This window comes from Rattus norvegicus, chromosome 5 (assembly GCF_021556685.1).
Source record: "Rattus norvegicus strain SHRSP/BbbUtx chromosome 5, alternate assembly SHRSP_T2T, whole genome shotgun sequence".
NCBI lineage: Eukaryota > Metazoa > Chordata > Mammalia > Rodentia > Muridae > Rattus > Rattus norvegicus.
The window spans coordinates 78,854,235-78,874,385 of NC_141538.1; the positions used below are offsets into that span (position 1 = coordinate 78,854,235).

The 20,151-nt window shown below is 36.9% G+C and overlaps 1 protein-coding gene and 1 pseudogene across 9 annotated transcripts in view; one reads left to right on the forward strand and one right to left on the reverse strand.

Annotated features, from left to right (window-relative positions):
• The window catches only part of Ecpas (Ecm29 proteasome adaptor and scaffold), a 111,920-nt gene that overhangs the window by 51,533 nt on the left and 40,236 nt on the right, over positions 1-20,151 (reverse strand). For all 8 annotated transcript variants that reach the window (NM_001431168.1, NM_001431170.1, NM_001431167.1 and 5 more), the window contains 7 exon segments: positions 947-996; positions 3,245-3,323; positions 3,881-3,966; positions 10,030-10,149; positions 12,337-12,418; positions 16,517-16,656; positions 19,763-19,931. In NM_001431168.1, the coding sequence (NP_001418097.1) occupies positions 947-996; positions 3,245-3,323; positions 3,881-3,966; positions 10,030-10,149; positions 12,337-12,418; positions 16,517-16,656; positions 19,763-19,931 (726 nt within the window).
• Ndufa5-ps4 (NADH:ubiquinone oxidoreductase subunit A5, pseudogene 4) lies at positions 5,900-6,352 on the forward strand (annotated as a pseudogene). The gene has a single exon (XR_015620902.1). The product of XR_015620902.1 is annotated as an NADH:ubiquinone oxidoreductase subunit A5, pseudogene 4 (transcript).

A 20,151-nucleotide genomic window follows, 5' to 3' on the forward strand; every position in this document is an offset into this window, starting at 1 on the left:
ATGTATGAATAACATTATCATAAATTTCAATGGAATGAAAGGAGAGAAAAAGAAGCTATATATAGAAACATTCCTCAACTCACACTTTCACAACACTGAATGTCGGTATTATTAGCTTACTTTCTCCAGGACCAAATATTTTTTAAAGTGATTATTTAACTTTTCAATTATATAATCCTCCACTAACATATATGTTTTCCAGATATTCCTTCTATAATATTCCATATACTCAGGTAATCTTCCTGATTTTAATGTGACGAGATAATAAATTACAAGTTAAATGAAAATCTGTCATAGTAAGAGGTTTTCCTACTTTTTGCTGATAGATATAAAGACAAAGTTTGTGACAATCCCATGCTGTAAAATGACCTTGGGTGACTTTCTTCTGAATCCTATTTCCCTTTATATCAAAGGAGAGCAATGCACAGCCAGTGTGTGGAGCACAGCAGCATATGGAACCACTGACAACATTTCATCTGTCCCCTCCAGTGTGAGTGAAGAAACATGACACCAGAAGGAACTGAAGTGAGGAGATCGTATTGAGCAGATGGAAATAGACATATCCTTGAAAACAGGATCATTCATGTTCTAATACAAGTACTATCAGAGGGCATTAAAAGATTTAGTGATAAGAAGCAACAAGAACACTTAAGGTTAACTGAATGTCTATTGTAATCTATTATGCAAGCATAATAGTAACCTATTTTGACGCAATTACGTTTAAAACTTAATTAGAAAACTAAATTTAAGATTATATTATATTTTTCAAACTTAAATGACTCATATCTTTTCTAAAAAGACATTAGTTTATTGCTATAAAATACATTTCCTATTGGAATCATAGCAAATTATTCTCCATCCATTAATACCAGATAAATTTTTCTCATTTTCCAACAGATTATCTCTCACAGAAAAAAGCAAAAATGAAAGAAAAAACATTACTCACCTAGAGAGTTTTCCAACAGCTGAATACGCCATTGACAATAGTTTAGGGTCCTTGAAATAATAAAAAAGCAACAAAAAAATGCAATAAACGGCAAGTCCTTTTGCCACAATCACATGTATTATTTTACTTTTCAGTCAGTGTCCTACATAATAATACCATCCAAACCACAAAAAAATCCTAACCCAGAACACAAGAAAATACAAACAAAATCTTGCATCCAAATACACTGGTCACACATGAAAGACTTCTCTTATCTGGCACTATTTTCATCGTATTTTCAATACCATGTATTCTGCCAACACCAAATTAATTTCCAATACACTTGACTTATTGGGAAATTTATCCCTTATCTTCCCTCCCCCAACAAAACTGTAATACACATAAGTACAATTTTCTAAACACCTATAATAAAATAAATGGCTTCTTTTCATTTCTTATACTATAGCAAATTAATGAGATCTGAGTCATTTGAAAGTAAGTAGCGTCCACCTAAGATATAGACAGAGCTTTACAGCGTCGCAAAAACTGAGAATCAGCATTACTCAGAACACAGTAAAACTGCTATAAGATAAACACTGTCCATCTGACCTAGAATTCAGCGTCCAATGGCTGAACACCAACTTATTGACTTATTGACATCTCTTGGGAAAGTTTGTAAATGCTACTTGGAAGTAAGATTCAGTTCTGTGTTTTGTCTGGACTGGGTCAGGAATGTCCAACTTGCTAACATGATTGTCACCTAATCTGCAACTGAGTTACAAAAGGAGGGAAGAGGAAAGACGGACAAAGTGAGGGAGGGAGGTATAGACTAAGGGAGGGAAGAAGGGAGGGAGGGAACACACACACACACACACACACACACACACACACGTACGTTTTACGTCAGTTTATAATTTTGGGTTACCCTACATGCATACCTATCATAATCCACAAGGTTGAACCCACCTGAAACTTATTTTGCAATATGGTTTCTCTCTAAAAGTTTCAAAGCATTTTTATTTCTACCAGCCACTCTAAAGCACCTGATTATACCATAATCTATGCCATAAAACAATGCTAAAATGTATTAGACCCTGAAGGGGAAAAATGGCCAAGTGTCCTGGGATGGTACACGCCTTTAATCCCAGCACTGGGAAGCTGAGGCAGGCAGAACTCTTGAGTTCAAGGACAGCCAGATCTACAAGCAGGTTCCAGGACAGTCAGGGTTCAAAAAGCAACGCAAAAAAATTTACTTTAACTTCTAATGCTTTTAAAAAAAAAAAAACAGGTAAGCATTATCCAATGGAAGAAAAAAGCTTGATCCCAAATTGTATAAACAAATCAACAGTTCCATCTGTAATATCTAAATAACGTGTCCTGCCTATGCTAAACAACTTTGCTAACACATTTCATTTTCAGAATACTATAAACAAGAGTCCAAACAACTTGAGTAGCTCATCAAAGAACAGACCTAGGATGCAAATACAACTCTAGCTTTAGATACTGATCTCAAGTACTGCAAAGATGGACTCATGTTTAACTAAGCCTGAGAAATTCAATGTTACCTGGACTTAATCCTTTATCTATTTAGCATATTCAAGATATATAAGAGTGGAAGAAACGTAGCAAAGAAAATCACATATTGAAACTCTACACTCCAAGAAATCCTACCACTTAAAGAATCAAAAGTTTACTGAATATATATATATATTTTGATAAAATTATAAATTAGTAAAATCTGAGCCCCTTAATAATTAACACTATTTAAGTCAACTGTAAATAGTTCTTTATAGAAATAAAGCATAAAATTAATTTAACTTCAATTTTATATAGGACATACATGTATCATAAAGTATATTCGCTTCCATACATGGCTTAAAGTGATGACATCCTTAAAGATATTATCAGTTTTAACAACTATTCTTTTTTTTTTTAAACTTTATAATCTTGTTTCATTTCTTTTTGTTTAGATTTATTTATTTTATCTATATGTGTACACTGCCGCTGTCTTCACTCACACCAGAAGAGGGCATCAGATCCCATTACAGATGGTTGTGAGCCACCATGTGGTTGCTGGGATTTGAACTCAGGACCTCTGGAAGAGCAGCCAGTGCTCTTAACACACTGAGCCATCTCTCCAGCCCCACAACTATTCTTTAAAAGGCAAAAAAATGGCAATAGTATATAAAATTGTCACTTCAAATAAAAATGTTAAGAAACAAAGGTCAATGCCAAACTAACTATATCAATGGATGGGCCTAGAAGATTTGTTACATTAAATACTTTATGAAATGCTAAAATTTAAGACAAGTCACTTACCTCTTTATATTCATTTATTAGCTTAGTGAGACCATTCAAAAGCATAGGACCAAGTGGTTTAATCTTGATTTCTGGGCAACTTGAAAAAAAAAAAAATCAAGATATCCTTTCAGAAGATCATTTAAAATATTAGCAATAAAAGAAACTAAACATTATTTAAGAACTGAATCTTTCTAGAGATTTGATACATAACTCAACAGTAAACGCTTGTACTGCTGGCTTCCACAGAACCCAAGTGTTATTCTCAGCACTGCCACTGGGCAATTTACAAACTATTCACAAGCTGCCGCTCCAGCTCCAGGAGATTCAACAATTTCTTCTGGACTCTGCAGGAACCATCACACACATGCACATGCCCACACAGACATATCCAGTACAACTAATTTTAAAATGATAAAAATAAATCTGAAAAAAAAAAAGGAGGGGTTGGGGATTTAGCTCAGTGGTAGAGCGCTTGCCTAGCAAGTGCAAGGCCCTGGGTTCAATCCTCAGCTCCGGAGGGGGGGTGGGGGGGAGGAAGCCCTCTAACATAAACAAAAATTGCTTGTTAGGAAAGATGGAAGAAAAATATCTGAAACTTGATTACTCTAAAAAAAGTGAATAGTTAATTAGTTTCTAAGATAAAATAAAACTTACGTTATGCAAATGTGATGTACAAACTGCAGGGACAATGTTCTTAACTTTGAGTTTGTATTTGTGCCAAAAAGTCCATCATATACCACCTATGTAAAATGAACAAAGTCAAAGACACCCATTAACAAATAACACTCTGGCATTTTCAAATAGCAGTCAAGATTCAACAAGATTCAACAAGATTCAAACCTCTGCACTACACCACACTCCTCAAAACAAGTATAGTTTCTATACTGAACAACACTAGCTGACCAATTTTAAAAGGTAAAATATTATTTATATATCCAAAAATGATAATATAAGTTAGGAATTTACCAAGTGTTTTTCAGTTTCAAAATACAAACTCAGCTGGGATTACTTGTAGAATGGACCTTCATTTACTACCACCAAAAGAAAATCAAGCCATGGCGGAGAGAGAAAAATCCCCTGTGCTAATAGACAGAAAAGCACATAATTGGAGTCAGTTTTTATTCTCTTATGTGGGTTCCAAGGATCAAACTCAGGTTTCTTGGGTGTGATAGCAAGCTCCTTTACCTGATAAGCCACGTCACTGGTCCTATCTTTTACTTTGTTTGCTGTTTTTAACAAATTTTATGGTCCTGAGTTCATATCCCAGCAACCACATGGTGGCTCACAACCATTTGTAATGAGATCCGGTGCCCTCTTCTGGTGTGTCTGAAGACAGCTACAGTGTACTTATATATAATAAATAAATCTTAAAAAAAAAAAAAAAAAAAGGAAAGCAGCATGGCTGGAATCGGGCAGAAGAGGAACTGACTTTTCCCTTTCCCAGGGTCAGCGTCATTCAGGTTATAGAGTCCGAGTAGCAACCAGCCTTTTCATTCAATAGACTGGAAAGGTCAGGTGACGCTGGAGTTTTCTCTAGAACCACAGTGAAATCAAAGATGTAGAAGCATTTGACTGTGTTCCAGGAAGAAGCACACGTATGTCGTGTTTCAGAGAAGGGGATGGTAAAGACAGTTTGCGGATATATTCATGTCACCTGGATCCCTTGGACTTTATGATGCAGTCTTCTTTATATAGTTATATACAGAGCTTCTGTTCACGTATACTTTGTTGACTGTGGGAAGTAAATTTAAACTCCAATGAACACGTTGGGGTCCACGTTAACATTGGAAGAAGACTGAATGGGAGGGCCTTTGGGACATGGGTAAAGGCCCTGGGTGTACTTTTCAATCCTGTGTAATGTTTAATTTGTGAAAATGAATCAAAAGCAGCATTAAATTATAGCAACATTTGCACTTCAGGAATGAGTGTGCAATGGTATGATCCCACTCTGCAAACACCACTTTTAAGGCTGTTAGGTAGGATTGGCATGTTTTCTTTGACCAGGTTGTCTCATATTTAAATTTTTACACCCATCATCACTACAAATAAAATTCGGAGGTAAGAAAAAAAAAAAGATAAGTACCTCACTATCACATCACAAAAGCAGCTCTTTCTTCCCAAGAATCAAGGCTTGGGAGACTATGAGGAAGAGGAGGTGGAAAGATTATAAAGCAGAGATGATAAAGTGTCTTCCAGACATAGCGATATTGATGCACTGATAAACTGACAGAAACTGTAGCAGCACTCACAAGACCCACACAGGTACAAGCCAGACAGGGTCTCAGCACAGAGATGGGGAAATGGACATCAAGTCCCTCCCCTAACCAAGAAGCTATTTGCTTCTGGTACCTACTGGCAGAAGGAAGATCAGTGTATCAGTGTTTGGCAGTGGAGCGTCACTGGATACATCAACCACATTCCCAATAGCGGGACAACACCAAACAAACTCATGGAGGTTTTTTTTTCTTTCTTATTGGTGTTTTGCCTGTTTGCTTTGATTTTTGTTTGGAGGTTACTATAGTATGTACGGAGGAATGTTCTTTGATTTGCTGTTATTTTGTTGAGAGGTGAGATAAAGAACCAACACTGGATTGGGTAGGTAGGGAGACTCTAAAATGACTTGAAGGAGGGGAAAAATGTGATTGAAATATACTGAATAAAAAAAATTTTTAAGAGTCATGGCAGGCTTGGTGAAGAAGACTACTGGTCTGGTGGGATTGGCCGTTTGCGACACACCACACGAGAGACTAACAATATTGTATACAAAGTTTCTTGATCTTCTGAAGCACTTTCCTAAACATGCAGCCTACAGAAAATACACAGAACCGATCACCAGTGAGAAGCTGGATATGGTCAAACTGGAACCAGATGTTAAAAAATTAGAAAACTTGCTTCAGGGTGGTGAAGTAGAAGAGGTGATTCTTCAGGCTGAAAAAGAACTAAGCCTGGCAAGAAAAATGTTGCAATGGAAGCCAGGGGAGCCACTGGTGGAGGACCCCCTGCTGACCAGTGGAAGTGGCCAATATAATCCCAGTGTCTGATGATGGATGTGAATTTAATGTGCAATTAAATGTTCTGTGATTCTTAAAAAAAAAATTAAAAACCATAAAACAAAACAAAAAAAACCCCAAATTTTATTAACACCTACCTCATACCAATATTCCAAAGACTAAAATAATGGGTGAAGCTTAGAGAACAGAAGCTGGTAATCTCATCTTGTTCTTAGTAACTGGTGAATAGTTAGGAATTTTCCCCTTCTGGTCCCACATCTTGTATGTGAACAAAAGCTCCTTAAATACAGTTTTCATGGTTAGGTCTCTCTCATGCTGCTGCTTTAACCCATATCCAGCACAGACTCCCTCTCCTGTAATAAACATGTCCACATGTCCTGCTATTCACTAAAGCATGCCACTGTACCTACAATGTTCCAGGTCACACCTCTTTTCCCACTGAACACACTCTTTCTTGTATTGGTAGGCATTGGCTTCTACCACAGTACCTCACCAGTCTATGGCTTGGTGTTTATGTGTCCATTTCATCCTTCTAGGTGATAAAGGCCTCAGTTTCCCACATCTAGAATGGATTCCTTAACATTGCAATGATTGCAGATCTGTCTTGTTTCCATAAGCAGGAAAAATGGCCACGGACCAACTTAGATACCAGTCTCCAAGCACCATTTCCTAGGTAGTGTTCTGATCATTCTGATTCAGAAGATGGTACGTAATATACATGAACATCTCCCAGAAGTTTTGGATCAAATATTCATGTATCTCATAGGGTTTAAATAACATTTCTAGTAATTTTGTGTTTTGAAAATAAGTCCAGTTTTAAGTGTTTTCAAAACTTATTGCCCAGCTTCCGTAAGATTCTACTTTTCCTTGTATTCGCATTTCTAATGACAGGATCACCATTCTACTTAACAGTTGATTCTGCCTCTCTTCCCCCGTCAGTCACATAGTCCTTCAAGCTGCTATGCAGATGAGCCTCTTCTTCCCTGGTACACCTTTGACAGGTATATGATATTCCACCTCTGTTACAAACAGGGAAAACACCTAACAATTGCATATCATATGTGGATCATAAATCTTTTTCTTCTATAAAACATCAGCATTCGAATTAATCCTTTTATCACCTCGCCATATTATAAAATGAATGATTTTTAAAACACCAGGTCCAAAAATAGTCTAATACTGGATTATATTTTTGTCATTTCATTTTTTATTGTTTTATATTTCTTTATTGGTGGTGGGGGCATTTCATGGCATGCGTGTGGAAGATCAGTGGGCAATGTGAAAGAGTCAGATCTCTCCATCCACAATGTAGGTTCCAGAGATTGAGCTCAGGACTGTCAGGCTTGGCAGCAAACACCTTTAAACAGTAACACCCTAATGGGAAGAACTTCTATAATAAATCCAATAAAATTATGACTATCTTATCTGCTACCAACACTTAAAAAATCTCTCTTGTAGAAGCAGCATAATAGCAACTGTAGAAGCAGATGCTCACTGCTAACTGACAAACCCAAAGTCATTGTTAAGCACTGACAGTAGCTGAGGAACAGCATAAACATGGTTAGGTGTAAGAACAATCTAACAGGCATTTTATACATAATATAGAATATATATGTGAGCGTAGGGGTTCCCAGTATCACACTCCAGGTCACAACTGAAGATCTGCAGCAACCAGTTTGGGCTCAATGCATAGATGAGACATGACACAACTGGGCACAGCTTGGTGAGGGAGGAGGGGCCTTCTCCTGCCCTCACTGTCAACCCTGCAGTCACCATGGAGGATCTGCAACAGTCCAAACCCAAGGCCAAGACAGAATGCTGCCCTGCCATAAAAAGGAGTCTACAAGCTACACACATGAACTCGCTGTGGTTATGACAGCATGCACACACCCTGTGCTAGCCAAAATGAGACCAAATCCCAGCAGAGAGGGGAGTAGGGCACACAATTCTACTAGGAATTGTGCTAGGAAATTCTTAAGTCTAAGCAAGGAAGCAAGCAGCTCCCATCTGAAAAACAAAACTAGAAAGGGAGAGTTGGAGCGGGGGGGAGGGGAGAAAAGGGCAAAGGGGGGAAAGGGGGAGAGAGAGGGGGGGGAGAGGGAGAGAGGAAGAGAGGGAGAGAGAGAGAGGGGGGGGGGGAAGAGAACAGTAAAAAGCACACTACAAAGAAACATGGCATCATATCTACTAGGGAGGCTACCATTTCCCTGTGAAACTTCCTTTGAAAACTAAGTGTTACTAAGATATGGAGAAAGGGTGAATCATATACAGCCAACAAGAAACATAGTATGGCAACTCTTCAAAACCTGAAAATTACCATATAATCAAACAACTCAGAAGTAGAATCTATTCAGAAAACAACTGAGAACAACGTTCCAAAGAGATCCCTGAAGATTCGTGTTCATGGCAGCATTATATAAAAACTGAAATGTAAAGTATGCCAGGATGCTACAGCAGATAGACCTCAATGACATTGTACTCAAACAAGCTAGTCACAAGCAAATACTATTAAATTTCACATATGAGACATTCATAAAGAACTGAAATTCAGAGACAAAAGCCAGAATAATGATTGGCAGGGGGGTAAAGAACAATGATAATGTTCTATAAACTGTTTCAGTTTTACAGGATGAAAAGAATTGTAGCAATGGATTTTTCTAAAGCCAGTGTAACTGTATTAAATGACTAAGACAGCAAATGTCAAGTGCATTATATCATAATTTTAAACATGAACTAATATAAATACATTAGATTACCAAAAATTTGCCTTGAGGGTTGAGGCAGATGTAACTTGGTTAAAAATAAGACCTTTTGCAGGATCTAGTACCCTTAACCCACCCAGTACCCGCCCATCCACACTGTCAATAATTTCCCACTACAAAGATAGTTTGGTGTCAACACAGAAAACAGACTCAATGGGGCTAGGAGACAAGGGGAAAGACTTCTGCAGTCATTACATCAAGAAGCACAGTGAGGGCTGGAGAGATGGCTCAGAGGTTAAGAGCACGGACTGCTCTTCCAGAGGTCCTGAGTTCAATTCCCAGCAACTACATGGTGGCTCACAACCATCTGTAATGGGATCTGATGCCCTCTTCTGGTGTATCTGAAGACAGCTACAGTGTACTTGTATATGATAAATAAATAAATCTTTAAAAAAAAAAAAAAGAAGCAACAGTGAGCTAATATCATCTATAAGCACAGAAGGTGAGGATGTTGAGAAGGCAAAGTCAGAACTGCCCACTGCCTCTTATTTACATAACTATGATAATATTTTTGAAGATACACACACACATTAGTTTGTTTGGTTTTTTTATTTGTTTTGTTCTACTCTGTTGTTGCTTGTTTTGGTTTGGTTTTTGGTTTTGTTTGCTTTATACAGGGTCTTACTATGTAGCCCTGGCTGTCCTGGAAGTCACTCTTTAGACCAGGCTGGCCTCAAACTCACAGAAATCTGCCTGCCTCTGTCTCCCAAGTGCTGGGATTAAAGGAGTGCACCACCATCCTCCAGCCTAGTTTTGTTTCCTATGAGACTAGAAAACTGGTCTGGATGAAGTTACCATCATATTCAAAGTATATTTTTATATAATAATTTACACAGTTAAAATCAATAAATAAAATTGTTAGTCATGATATATCAGCATATATATATGTATGTATGTATATATATATATATATATATATATATATATATATATATATATGCCTACTTCCTGAATATTCACTGATTCCATTTCGGGGGTAAGTAAAGCTATTTGTTGAAACCACTTTTTCCCTCCAGACAATAGAGATTACCTGAATGTTAGCTGGGAACGTTTCAGCAGCTTGTCTAGAACGCAGGAGATGAGGAACGATCTTTAACTTCACTCTGGTACTGACTGGGTCTCTTTTTAGCTCTGGCTTTAGAACTGCTCCCTGAGAAAAACATGTTTGTTATAACAGCTTTTTAAAATTATTTTTGTCTTTTTACTCTTTAAAGGTACTTAAGAGTCCTAGGTCCTGGAGAGAAAGCCTAGGAGTTTAAAAGCACCTGTTACTCTTGCAGAGGAACTAACTTGATTCCCAGGGCTCAAATGGTGGGTTACAAACAGTCATAACTACTGTTTCAGGGAATTCAGTACCTTCCTCTAGCCTCTGTGGGAAACAGACACCCATGTGGTACACACAATACAGACAGGCAAAAATACTCACAAACATAAAACAAATGTTTTTTTTCTGAAATTGCTTTAATTACTGAAGATTCCAAAAGCTCTCACTTACCAGTATCACCAACCAACAATTGTTACATTAGATATTAAAACCGAGAAATCTGAGACATCAATAAATTAATGTCTTAATAAGCAATAGTTTTCTTTTAAAAGGCAAACTTTTAAAAAACTACACTGAAGAAGAGAATCATTTTATTTTTGGAAGCATCTAGAACAGAGCTGGGTTTTTTTCATACTCTGTTTTCAAACTGCTGTGGTAGTTGTTTTGCTTGATGGGCTAAATCCCAGCTTGCATGGACACATGGTGAGAAAATAGAGATGATTTCTGTCCTTTTTAAAAGTAATTGTAGATCTTTGATTCTAAACCAAAGCTTAATAAATAATAGTTTCTGAAAGCCTAATTATAATTTAGAGTTTAAGCCAAATTGGTGAGCTCCTGCAGATGCTGTTAAATAAAGTCCCCCTGTCTTACAGTGTGGATGGAGTCCTTAGGTTGCATGCTTCTGTAATTATCACCAATTATCTGGAAAATACTGTCTTACTGAGTTAAACAACACATAGCAACATAAACTATCCCAATACATATTTTTTAAATATTTCTTGCAACATCAATCTCTTCAGGAAGTATATTGCTAAGTTATTATATCAATGAGTTCAAATTTCCTACAATTCTAATATTTCCTTGTAAGTTCAATTTTTACCATTCCAATAAGGAGAGGTAAAAAAAGTCACTTCAGTTTTCATTAATATGTTCTTTTTTCTTTTGAGAGAAAAGGTCTGTCAAAATACCAGTCATAATACATATAGCTTATGTACCTATTCAAGTAAAATAATTTCTAATGCTTCATGAAGATATTCTTAAGAAAAAGCACAATTACTCTGCCCCCACTATCCCCCTTCCCTTCTGACTCTCCCTCTCCCTCCCCGTCCCTTTGTGTCCTGCTCTCCCTCTCCCTTCCTCTCCTTCTTCCATAAGCACAAGGCACAGCTTTCTTTGGTCTGTAGCACCACCTTCACTTCTATGATATCAGTGCAAATATCAACTTTAAAAAACAACTGACAATCTCTAAAAATGTGTGACTCCGAAGAGGTCAATAGAGTGTACTCTATCCAATTCTTTCATTTTCTACACAAAGAATACGAGGCAGAGAGGAGTTGAATGATTAGCCAAATCTCTCTTCCAAACACATTTGTGTATAGGCACGCAAAGCTACACTCCAAGGGCCTCAATTCATTCTTCTTTCTGCTAAAGTAATTTAATCTAGCTAGAATTATTAGCTCCTACTTATGATCTTAAAAGAAAGCAACCAAATACACAAATCACACTGTGTGTTTGGACTGGCGCAGGGAGAAGACCTTATTAAGCAATGATCTTACTTGGAGGCTGCAGAAACAATCTTTTGTTCTAGATTCAAAGCCAGGAAGTAGTAAAATATAGTTTATAAATCACATATGGCCCATCATTTATTTCAACAAGAACTGAGACTTCTAAAAATTGCTTTTATATTTTTAAGTGGAAAAAAATAAAAGAAATAGTATTTGTAGCCCATGAAATTATATGACATTCAAGTATCAGTTATATCATTTCTACCGAAATATAACCATATCCGTTCATTTATATACTGCCTATTGCTTCTTTCATGTTATAGAAATTGAGTAGTTATAGGCTCAGAGACTGTGGAAAGTTTGCAGATCCCTCATCTAGATTATTTATGCATCTTCACTGAAAACACCAAATCTATGAAACTCGCCTTTCAGGAGTTTAATTCATACAGACAAACAGGGCTTAAAACTAGTAATTCAAAAGCCGTGGATTCAGCTTACAAACTAGGGAATACAGTTCATAAGAACAAATGCTTTTATGCTAATTTGAGACTAAATCAAAACAGCTTACCTCTTTTGTTTTCAGTGGTATATCCCCAAGGTATACCTTGTACATCTTATTAATGATGGCAGGATTATTCCAGTCAATTAAGCTATGGAAGATTTCAATAGAAATAGTTAAAATTTTTTTGTTCCCATTTCAATGATTAAAAAAATAATCCTAATATTTATCATCAAAGAAAAATGTCAGAAACACACGAATTGACAACTGATACTGTGGAAGAGAAGAAATAAAAGTGACTACTGCCAAACTTAGCTTTAAAAACTACAGATCCAGTTCTTCCTTCTTGACTCAACTGATGACTGCAGCAATGGCCCTTCTCGGCACCACAGGTGGGGAGAAAACGGGACAAAGTTCCCACACAGGTGGGTCAGAGTCAACAACACCATGGAGTGACTCTGAAGAGCAGACATGTACTGCCCTTGTTCCAAAAGCCCTTAGGTCAGTGGTTGATGCTTCTTTTTAACCATTTAGAATTTTAAAATGATAAACAACAAAATGGTTTTATGCCTCAAATCTCACACCCTAGGAACTTGGAAGCTATTGTCTTTCTCCAATTTTGTTATTTGGTTCCTGGCACCATCCAATCCTTCAACTAGCCTAATAGTCTCAATATCTAAATCTGAGAAGTGACAAAGTCATCTGTCACAGAGAGGCATCCCTATCTGAGCTCTATAAAGAGAAGGGGAGTAGTGACCATCACCACCAGTGGGCCTCATTCACTCATTTACAAGCCTAATAATAGCAGCATCTTTCACTTCGTTTGACTGCTGAAGTCCTCCCATGCTGTCTTCTCTCTGACTCTCAGCATTTGTTCTGCTTTCAGCTTACGCTGTATTTGTGTGAAAGTGTTAGGCTGCCCCACTCACTGCTTGTCTGCTCCGTGTCCTTCATCACCCACTGAGGAGAGATTTCACTGTTCCTCTTATTTTGCTTTACCATTCTTTTTTAAGGTTTATTTTTCTGACTATGTTTTTTGCAGTTAATCTTTTATTTGTTTGTTTTTTCAGAAGGAGTCTCTCTGTGTGACTCTGGCTATCCTAGACTCACTTTCTAGACCAGACTGGCCATGAACTTCCAAAGATCTGCCTGCCTCTGCCTCTTGAGTGCTGGATTAAAGGCCTGTGCTACCACCACCTGGTGCTACGGCTTTTCATTGTGACAACCACTGACTGTGGTGACATCTTTTTCCAGGTTCTAACAGCATGACAGTACAGCAAGAAGTAGAAAAAGAACAGCACAAACAAAGCCTGGAGAGATACTCTGAGGGTTTTTTTTTTCCCATAAAATGATTACCTATGTGTTCTCCCCCACAGAATTTTACAATCTTAATGTATTTTTATGGTATATACATTTTTTATCCTAAAAGCAAAATTAATACATTTTTATACATTTAGGCTTCCGACAACAAAATCTACAATATGGTATAAAGATGAAGCCAAAATGATGCCAGTTCAAACTTAAAATTTTGAAGGAAGAATTTTTTAACACTCCAAAATTTGTTCCCTCAAATGGATACCAGAAATACTCTAAATTATAAGCACTAAGAAAAAAAATTGAGCTGGAGAGATGGCTCAGTGGTTAAGAGCACTGACTGCTCTGCCAGAGGTCCTGAGTTCAATTCCCAGCAACCACATGGTCATTCACAACCATCTGTAAGTACAGTCCCAGGGAATTCAATGCCCTTTTCTGGGCTCTGTGAGCACTGCATGCGTGTGGTATGCCTACACACATGTAAGTCATCCCCTGAAAATAAAAATAGTAACTAAAAGAAAAAAGAAAAGAAAAAAATTGAGACCTGAAAGAATGTTAGGGAAAATAATGTACTTCAATTCTCTTCATCTAGTCTAGCAGGTTAAGCTTGGCTCTCAAATTCAATCAATAAAAGCCATGAGCAAAATTAAGATTTGCCCCCTCCTTAACTGTGGGTCAAGACTTCCATGTAGGTATCACATTACTAAATATGGGGTCATTACAAATTTTGAGTAGTAAAATTTCTAAAAATGGAAAAACCAGAAGTTTACTGAAAATCAACTGTAATGCATCCAGTGTCCTGGCAGTGCTAACCTGTGTTGAAGCATGCAGCTTCCCTGCAGCCTTAGTCTGAATGCTACATAGAGACTTTGCACTGAACTTGGTATCAGTCCACACTACACAAGCATGACTGAAACCTATTAAAGACCAGCACGTTATACATTTCACTCCATCTCTTATAGAAACTGGGTTAAACACAGAAAATAAAACTTGTATATTTTCCTACTTTCATTCCTCAGTATGCAAATATCAAATGAGTCTATCTTTGAATTGTATCATGTTAGAATACCTGATTAAAACTTGCTGAGTTGCTGACTTTAGTTTAACTTTAAAAAAAAATCATTGCAAGGGATTTGGCATAGGATTAGGACAGAATCTCCAATAATTTCTAGATGCTTTACCCTTCCTTCTGCAATTCTGTACTGAGTAGATAAAGCAAGAGTTCTTAGTGGTAACCATTATAAAACCAAAATAGCAACCAACCCCAAGCATGTTAGCGATATTCTGTCTTAAATACCAATATCCAGCCAAGAGTTAATTCTGTGTGTAAAACTGAACAAGCCTATCCATCTTATTAATAAAAAAGCTGATTTCCTTATAAATAAATGGAAAAATTGTATGTATAGCAAAAATTTTTACATGAGTTTATGATTTATTACCAGCAAATATTTGCTCTCTAAATCTATTTCATACAATATATATCCAAACTCACATAAAAAATTCTCAAACAAAAAGGATCACAAACAAAAAAATCACTTAAAAAAGTTTACGGAGCCCTGCACCTCATGTGCTCTTTAGTGGAAGTTATTCCCAGCCACTACCCAAACACTGCAATAGAACAAACTAAGATTCATTAAGTTAATTTCCTTATTTTATTATACTTCCTTGCACTGTCTTCTTAGAGGAAGCAAAGTAAAATACATACAGCATTTATAAAGTTTTATGGCATTTTCACTATTTCTCTGTCTTGTAAAATGTTATTTTAACAAACTATATGCATTCAACCTTCTGGACGTGGAACCACATACCTATAATCCTCAGTGGGCGGAGTCACAACGGTAGAAAGCCTAAGGACAGCATCAGCTACATAACAAAACCATCTCAAAATAAACCACTTACTAAAACCTCATCACTTAAACTTTAAATATACATACAGGATCTCACTATGTAGCAAAAGCTAACTTTAACCTATGGTCTTCCTACCCCATCTCCCAAGTGCTGAATTATGTGACACTCGACTTGGGAATAACGCATGAGCCACTACTGTCTGGTTTGATTTTACTTTTTAGCCAAATAGATTCAATCTATGTTATTCTTCGATCTATGTAATGTTTAAATTTTAGAATTAGACAAACATATCATTTTGTATTCTGCTTAATTTATATGTTGCTACAACATTTTTATAATTTTGAAAGATACACAATAGTCTATCTACTAATTTATCCCTATTGTGGAAATTTGATGTTTTTATTTTTCAATATCTATATGATATGATATAATAACGAAAGTTATAACATTTCTAAATATATTTTTCTTCTTTTGAATGATATTAGAAGGTGAATTCGCAGGTCTTGTGTGTGTGTGTGTGTGTGTGTGTGTGTGTGTGTGTCTGTGTCTGTGTCTGTGTCTGTGTATTTTTGCTGCTTAAATAGGAAATAAGATACAGTACTACTGCAGAAACGTAAATGGATTTACCAACATATACCAACAGCTATATTTAACATAGGTACAAGATACTCATTTCCTGTTGATTTTTATTCATACAGAATATTTCTCTAAGTCTATTTCTTTTTGTATCTTTTTTCAATGTAAATGTAAGTTTTACTCAGCAATTCTTTCAATAAACCTGGTTTTTACTATAACAACTATAACACATATACATTCATTATTAAAAGTGATCTTAACTGGTTTGAGACAGAAGAAAAATCAGAAGTTGATTATTTCTTGGGTCTATCATTGTCAACATTAACTCTTGCTTTATCTGCCTAGCAGTGAGTGTTACTTCCTAGGATGACATACCTAACCTATCTCGGCTCTGAAATGCATTTGCACTTTGTCCTAGTGTCCTAAGCTGAATACATCACTTCATAAAGCCCTGCAAAAGGTTAAGAGCGCTGGCCCTTTGATTTCGAAAGCTTAACAAGGAAGTAATTACCTCTGCTTGCTTTTCAATTCCAGGTCTGCCGCGGTTGCCACACTATGGCGTGTGTCACTAGAAGCAATCACCAGGTGGAGAACAGCTTCAAGTTCAGGCACCTGTTCAGCTTCTATAAATTTCACTATACCCAATTTGCACTGTAAATACGTGAAGGGAAGGAGAAAGGAGGGTCAGGAAAACAAAGCGCACTCACTAAAACTACTGTTTAACATATCAACATGGTCGCAGCCACGGATTAACGGACAGTAGAGCTCCTCCTTAGGTTTATAATCTGCCAGACACTACACTAAATGTCATAACCATCACAATTTCATTTAACCCTCACAACCTATGAGGTAGATATTGTTACAGACACTTTTAGATGAAGGAACTGAGGCAAGTCTTAAGATATTAACCACACAACAAATGATGAAGGTAGGCTTCAAAGACAAGTCTACGGCAACACAAATGAAGAGTCTCCGAACTAGGGCACACAACCTTCCTAGACTGAGGAGGACTTAACATCTCTGTCTCCATCCTGAGAAAGGTGACTCATTACAGACAGTGTTTGATGGATGCTTGTGAGAAAAAAAGCTGAACAACTCACATTTCAGTTTTACTCTACTGCTAACATCCTTGTCCTCTATTTTAAGACTAAAAATAGACTATGATTTCAAACCCACGCTAGTTAATCCAATGTGACTCAATCCAAAGAGTAGTATTTAATCTAACTTGCTCAATGAAGCACAATAGATCCTAAGAATTTCCTGAAATGTGAAAAAACTATGAACTTCACTACCAATCATTCTGGGACAAATACACCTGAAAAGTAAAACTTTAACCTCACTTTAAAAACCAGTTACATAATAATTCTCAGATGTATGAATTAGGAATAATAAAATATTCAATTATTAAATGAGAAATTTTTAAAAATTAAATGAAAAAGAATGCCAATAAAAAAATGTAGCTGATGACAAAAAAGGTCTACTCAGCAGAACTTAATTATAAGAGATACAGTTTCACTAAATAAACTGCAAAGGGGATGGTTATAAAAGTCAAATATACAATATGTAATGAAAATAAATATACTAAAAACTAAAAATGACAAGAGTCTCATCAATAAAAGACAAGTTAAAACATAATTTACATAATTAAATTTTATACAATCAGTAAAAGGACAAATTTTTCTTTAATCTTCAAAGACTATGTAGTAAAAAGACTAAACTATTATGTAGCAAATAAAAATGTATTATATAAAATGGTTCACACACACAGAAAGAAACTATTATATGGCAAATATAAATGTATTATATAAAACTGTTCACACACAGAGAGAAAGACAGAGACAGACAGACAGACAAGAGGCAGAACTAGAGGCGGATTGTTACATCATTTCCTTGTAGGGCTGTGGATTGAACTCAGGACCCTACACCCGCCTGCTAGTCACTCTACCACTGAGCATTCTTTTGGGAGGTTTTGCTGTTTGGGGGGTTTCTTTTCTTTTTTATGAATCAGGGTCTCAAATGAACCAAGAATAATTGTGATCACTTTGAATGTCCTTGCCTTCACACCTGAGTGCTGGATTTTAAACATACACCACCATGTTTTAGTCATGGAGTGCCAGGCCTCAACCACAGCTTCATGCATGCTAGATAAACTCTCTTATCGACTAAGCTACATATCCCGCACCCTTTAATTCTATTCCTGACTACTTAAGCCTTTACCTTTAGAATCAGAAAAAAAAAATATTTTTAATATTTTTAAAAAAGAATGGATAATATTTAGTCAGGTGTGGTAGCACATGCCTTTAAGCCCAACACTCAAAGGAGGCAGTGGAAGGTGGATCTCTGGGTTTGAGGCCAGTCTGGTCTACAGAGACAGTCCAGGACAGCCAGGGCTACAAAGGGAAACCCTGTCTTGAAAAACCAAGAGAGAGAGAGGAAGGGAGGAAGGGAGGAAGGAAGGAAAGGAGGAAGGGAGGAAGGGAGAGGAGAGGGAGAGAGAAAGAAAGTTGATTTGAGAAAAAACAGTGTTCAAAATTAAGAAGTTTTTGTTTTTAAAGCTAAACTATTCATTTCAGCACCAGATTATGAAACAGACAAAACATATACAGAAACCTTTAAACTCAGCAGGCAATGACCAACTCAAGACCATAAATGAATACTAGCAGTAACTAGTACTCTCCAGTATAACCAGCTTTAAGCCTCACAGAGGACTAGGTTCAGAGTGTGGTAACACAAAGGAGACCCTGGTGAATCTCACAACTTCCGTACCTTTTAGAAGAGGAGCTTAATTTCTCTACCTCATTAGTTGCTGTGAGGATTAAATGAGACAGTGTTCTCAAAGTACCCAGTATAGTGCCTGCCGTAGGTCACACTCATTAGAGTGGTCTCCAGACTCACACTATGGCTTAGGGGGAATAAGAGGTGTATAAGCATGAGGTAGATCTAATCAGTCATAGCCCTCACTGAATACAACACTACCAGTTCTGAGTGGCAAGAATGCCACTTGCTTCTTTCCCCTCCTGAAAGCACTTTTGTCAATGATCACTCACATTCCCAAAAGAAAAGGACCACACCACTGAGACTGCTATGGAGAAGTAAAGGAAGGAGTGGAAGACTAACCCATGTTGCTTGAATTCCAAAATAATTACATACTGATCTCTGTTCTTCCCTGAGGTGCCTGGTGACAGACACAGGGAGGCACCTTCTCTGTAGAGCACCAGTCATTTTTAAAAGCTGCTCAGAGAACATCTGTGTCCTGTTTAAATCCAGAATAAAATTCTTAATGCCAATTTTAAAACCCCAAGAAGAAATATAAAAGGGAGTCATGCTTTTCCCCACATTGTCACTTGTGACGTATAGAGGTTCCTCACTTTACACAAAATGTAAAGCCCTAAAAAATTGAATAATGGAAGATAGATTGTATTTTAATTGCATCAAAGGAGCTACATAATTAAGACCTATAGTTATAAATTAAAATGACAGAAAGCTAAATTTGCTCAATATAAAATGGGTTATGCATAGTATTTGAAAGATGTGAACAATGTTAGAAAAACCTAAGATCATTTCCCACTCCCCCCCATCCCTAGGGCTTAACAAATAAATGACAGGAGAAAAGAACGTTTTACATAGTTTGCTCCTTTCCAACATATTCTTTTGAGAACCTGAATATACAGGAATTACATTGCACATGCTTCCATGAACCTCATAGGGGCAAGCGTTCAGGGCCAATAACTCCTATAAAGAACAAACTGTGTGATACCTGTTCCAACTGTTCAGGTGTCCACGGGTTGTCACCAATAACTCGTTTAGCTGCATAAAAGCTCATTCCTGGGGGAGGCTGCGGAATTCCAGAACTTCCCCCACTGTTTGAAGAAGAACCCTGTGATGAAGATGAATTCTGGCGACTCTGGGATTCATTTAACACATATCTGAAAAGGAAATAAAACTTTAACTCTCTATTAAAAACATGCATTTGTGCATATATATGCACATATATACAAAAAACACTCACTGTCCGTGTACAGTATTATGCTAGAGCTGAGGTTTTTAACCTTTGGGTCATGCTCCCTGTGGGAGTAAAATGACTATCTCAGGGTCGCCTAAGAATATCAGAAAATACAGCTATTTACATTACAATTCATAACACTA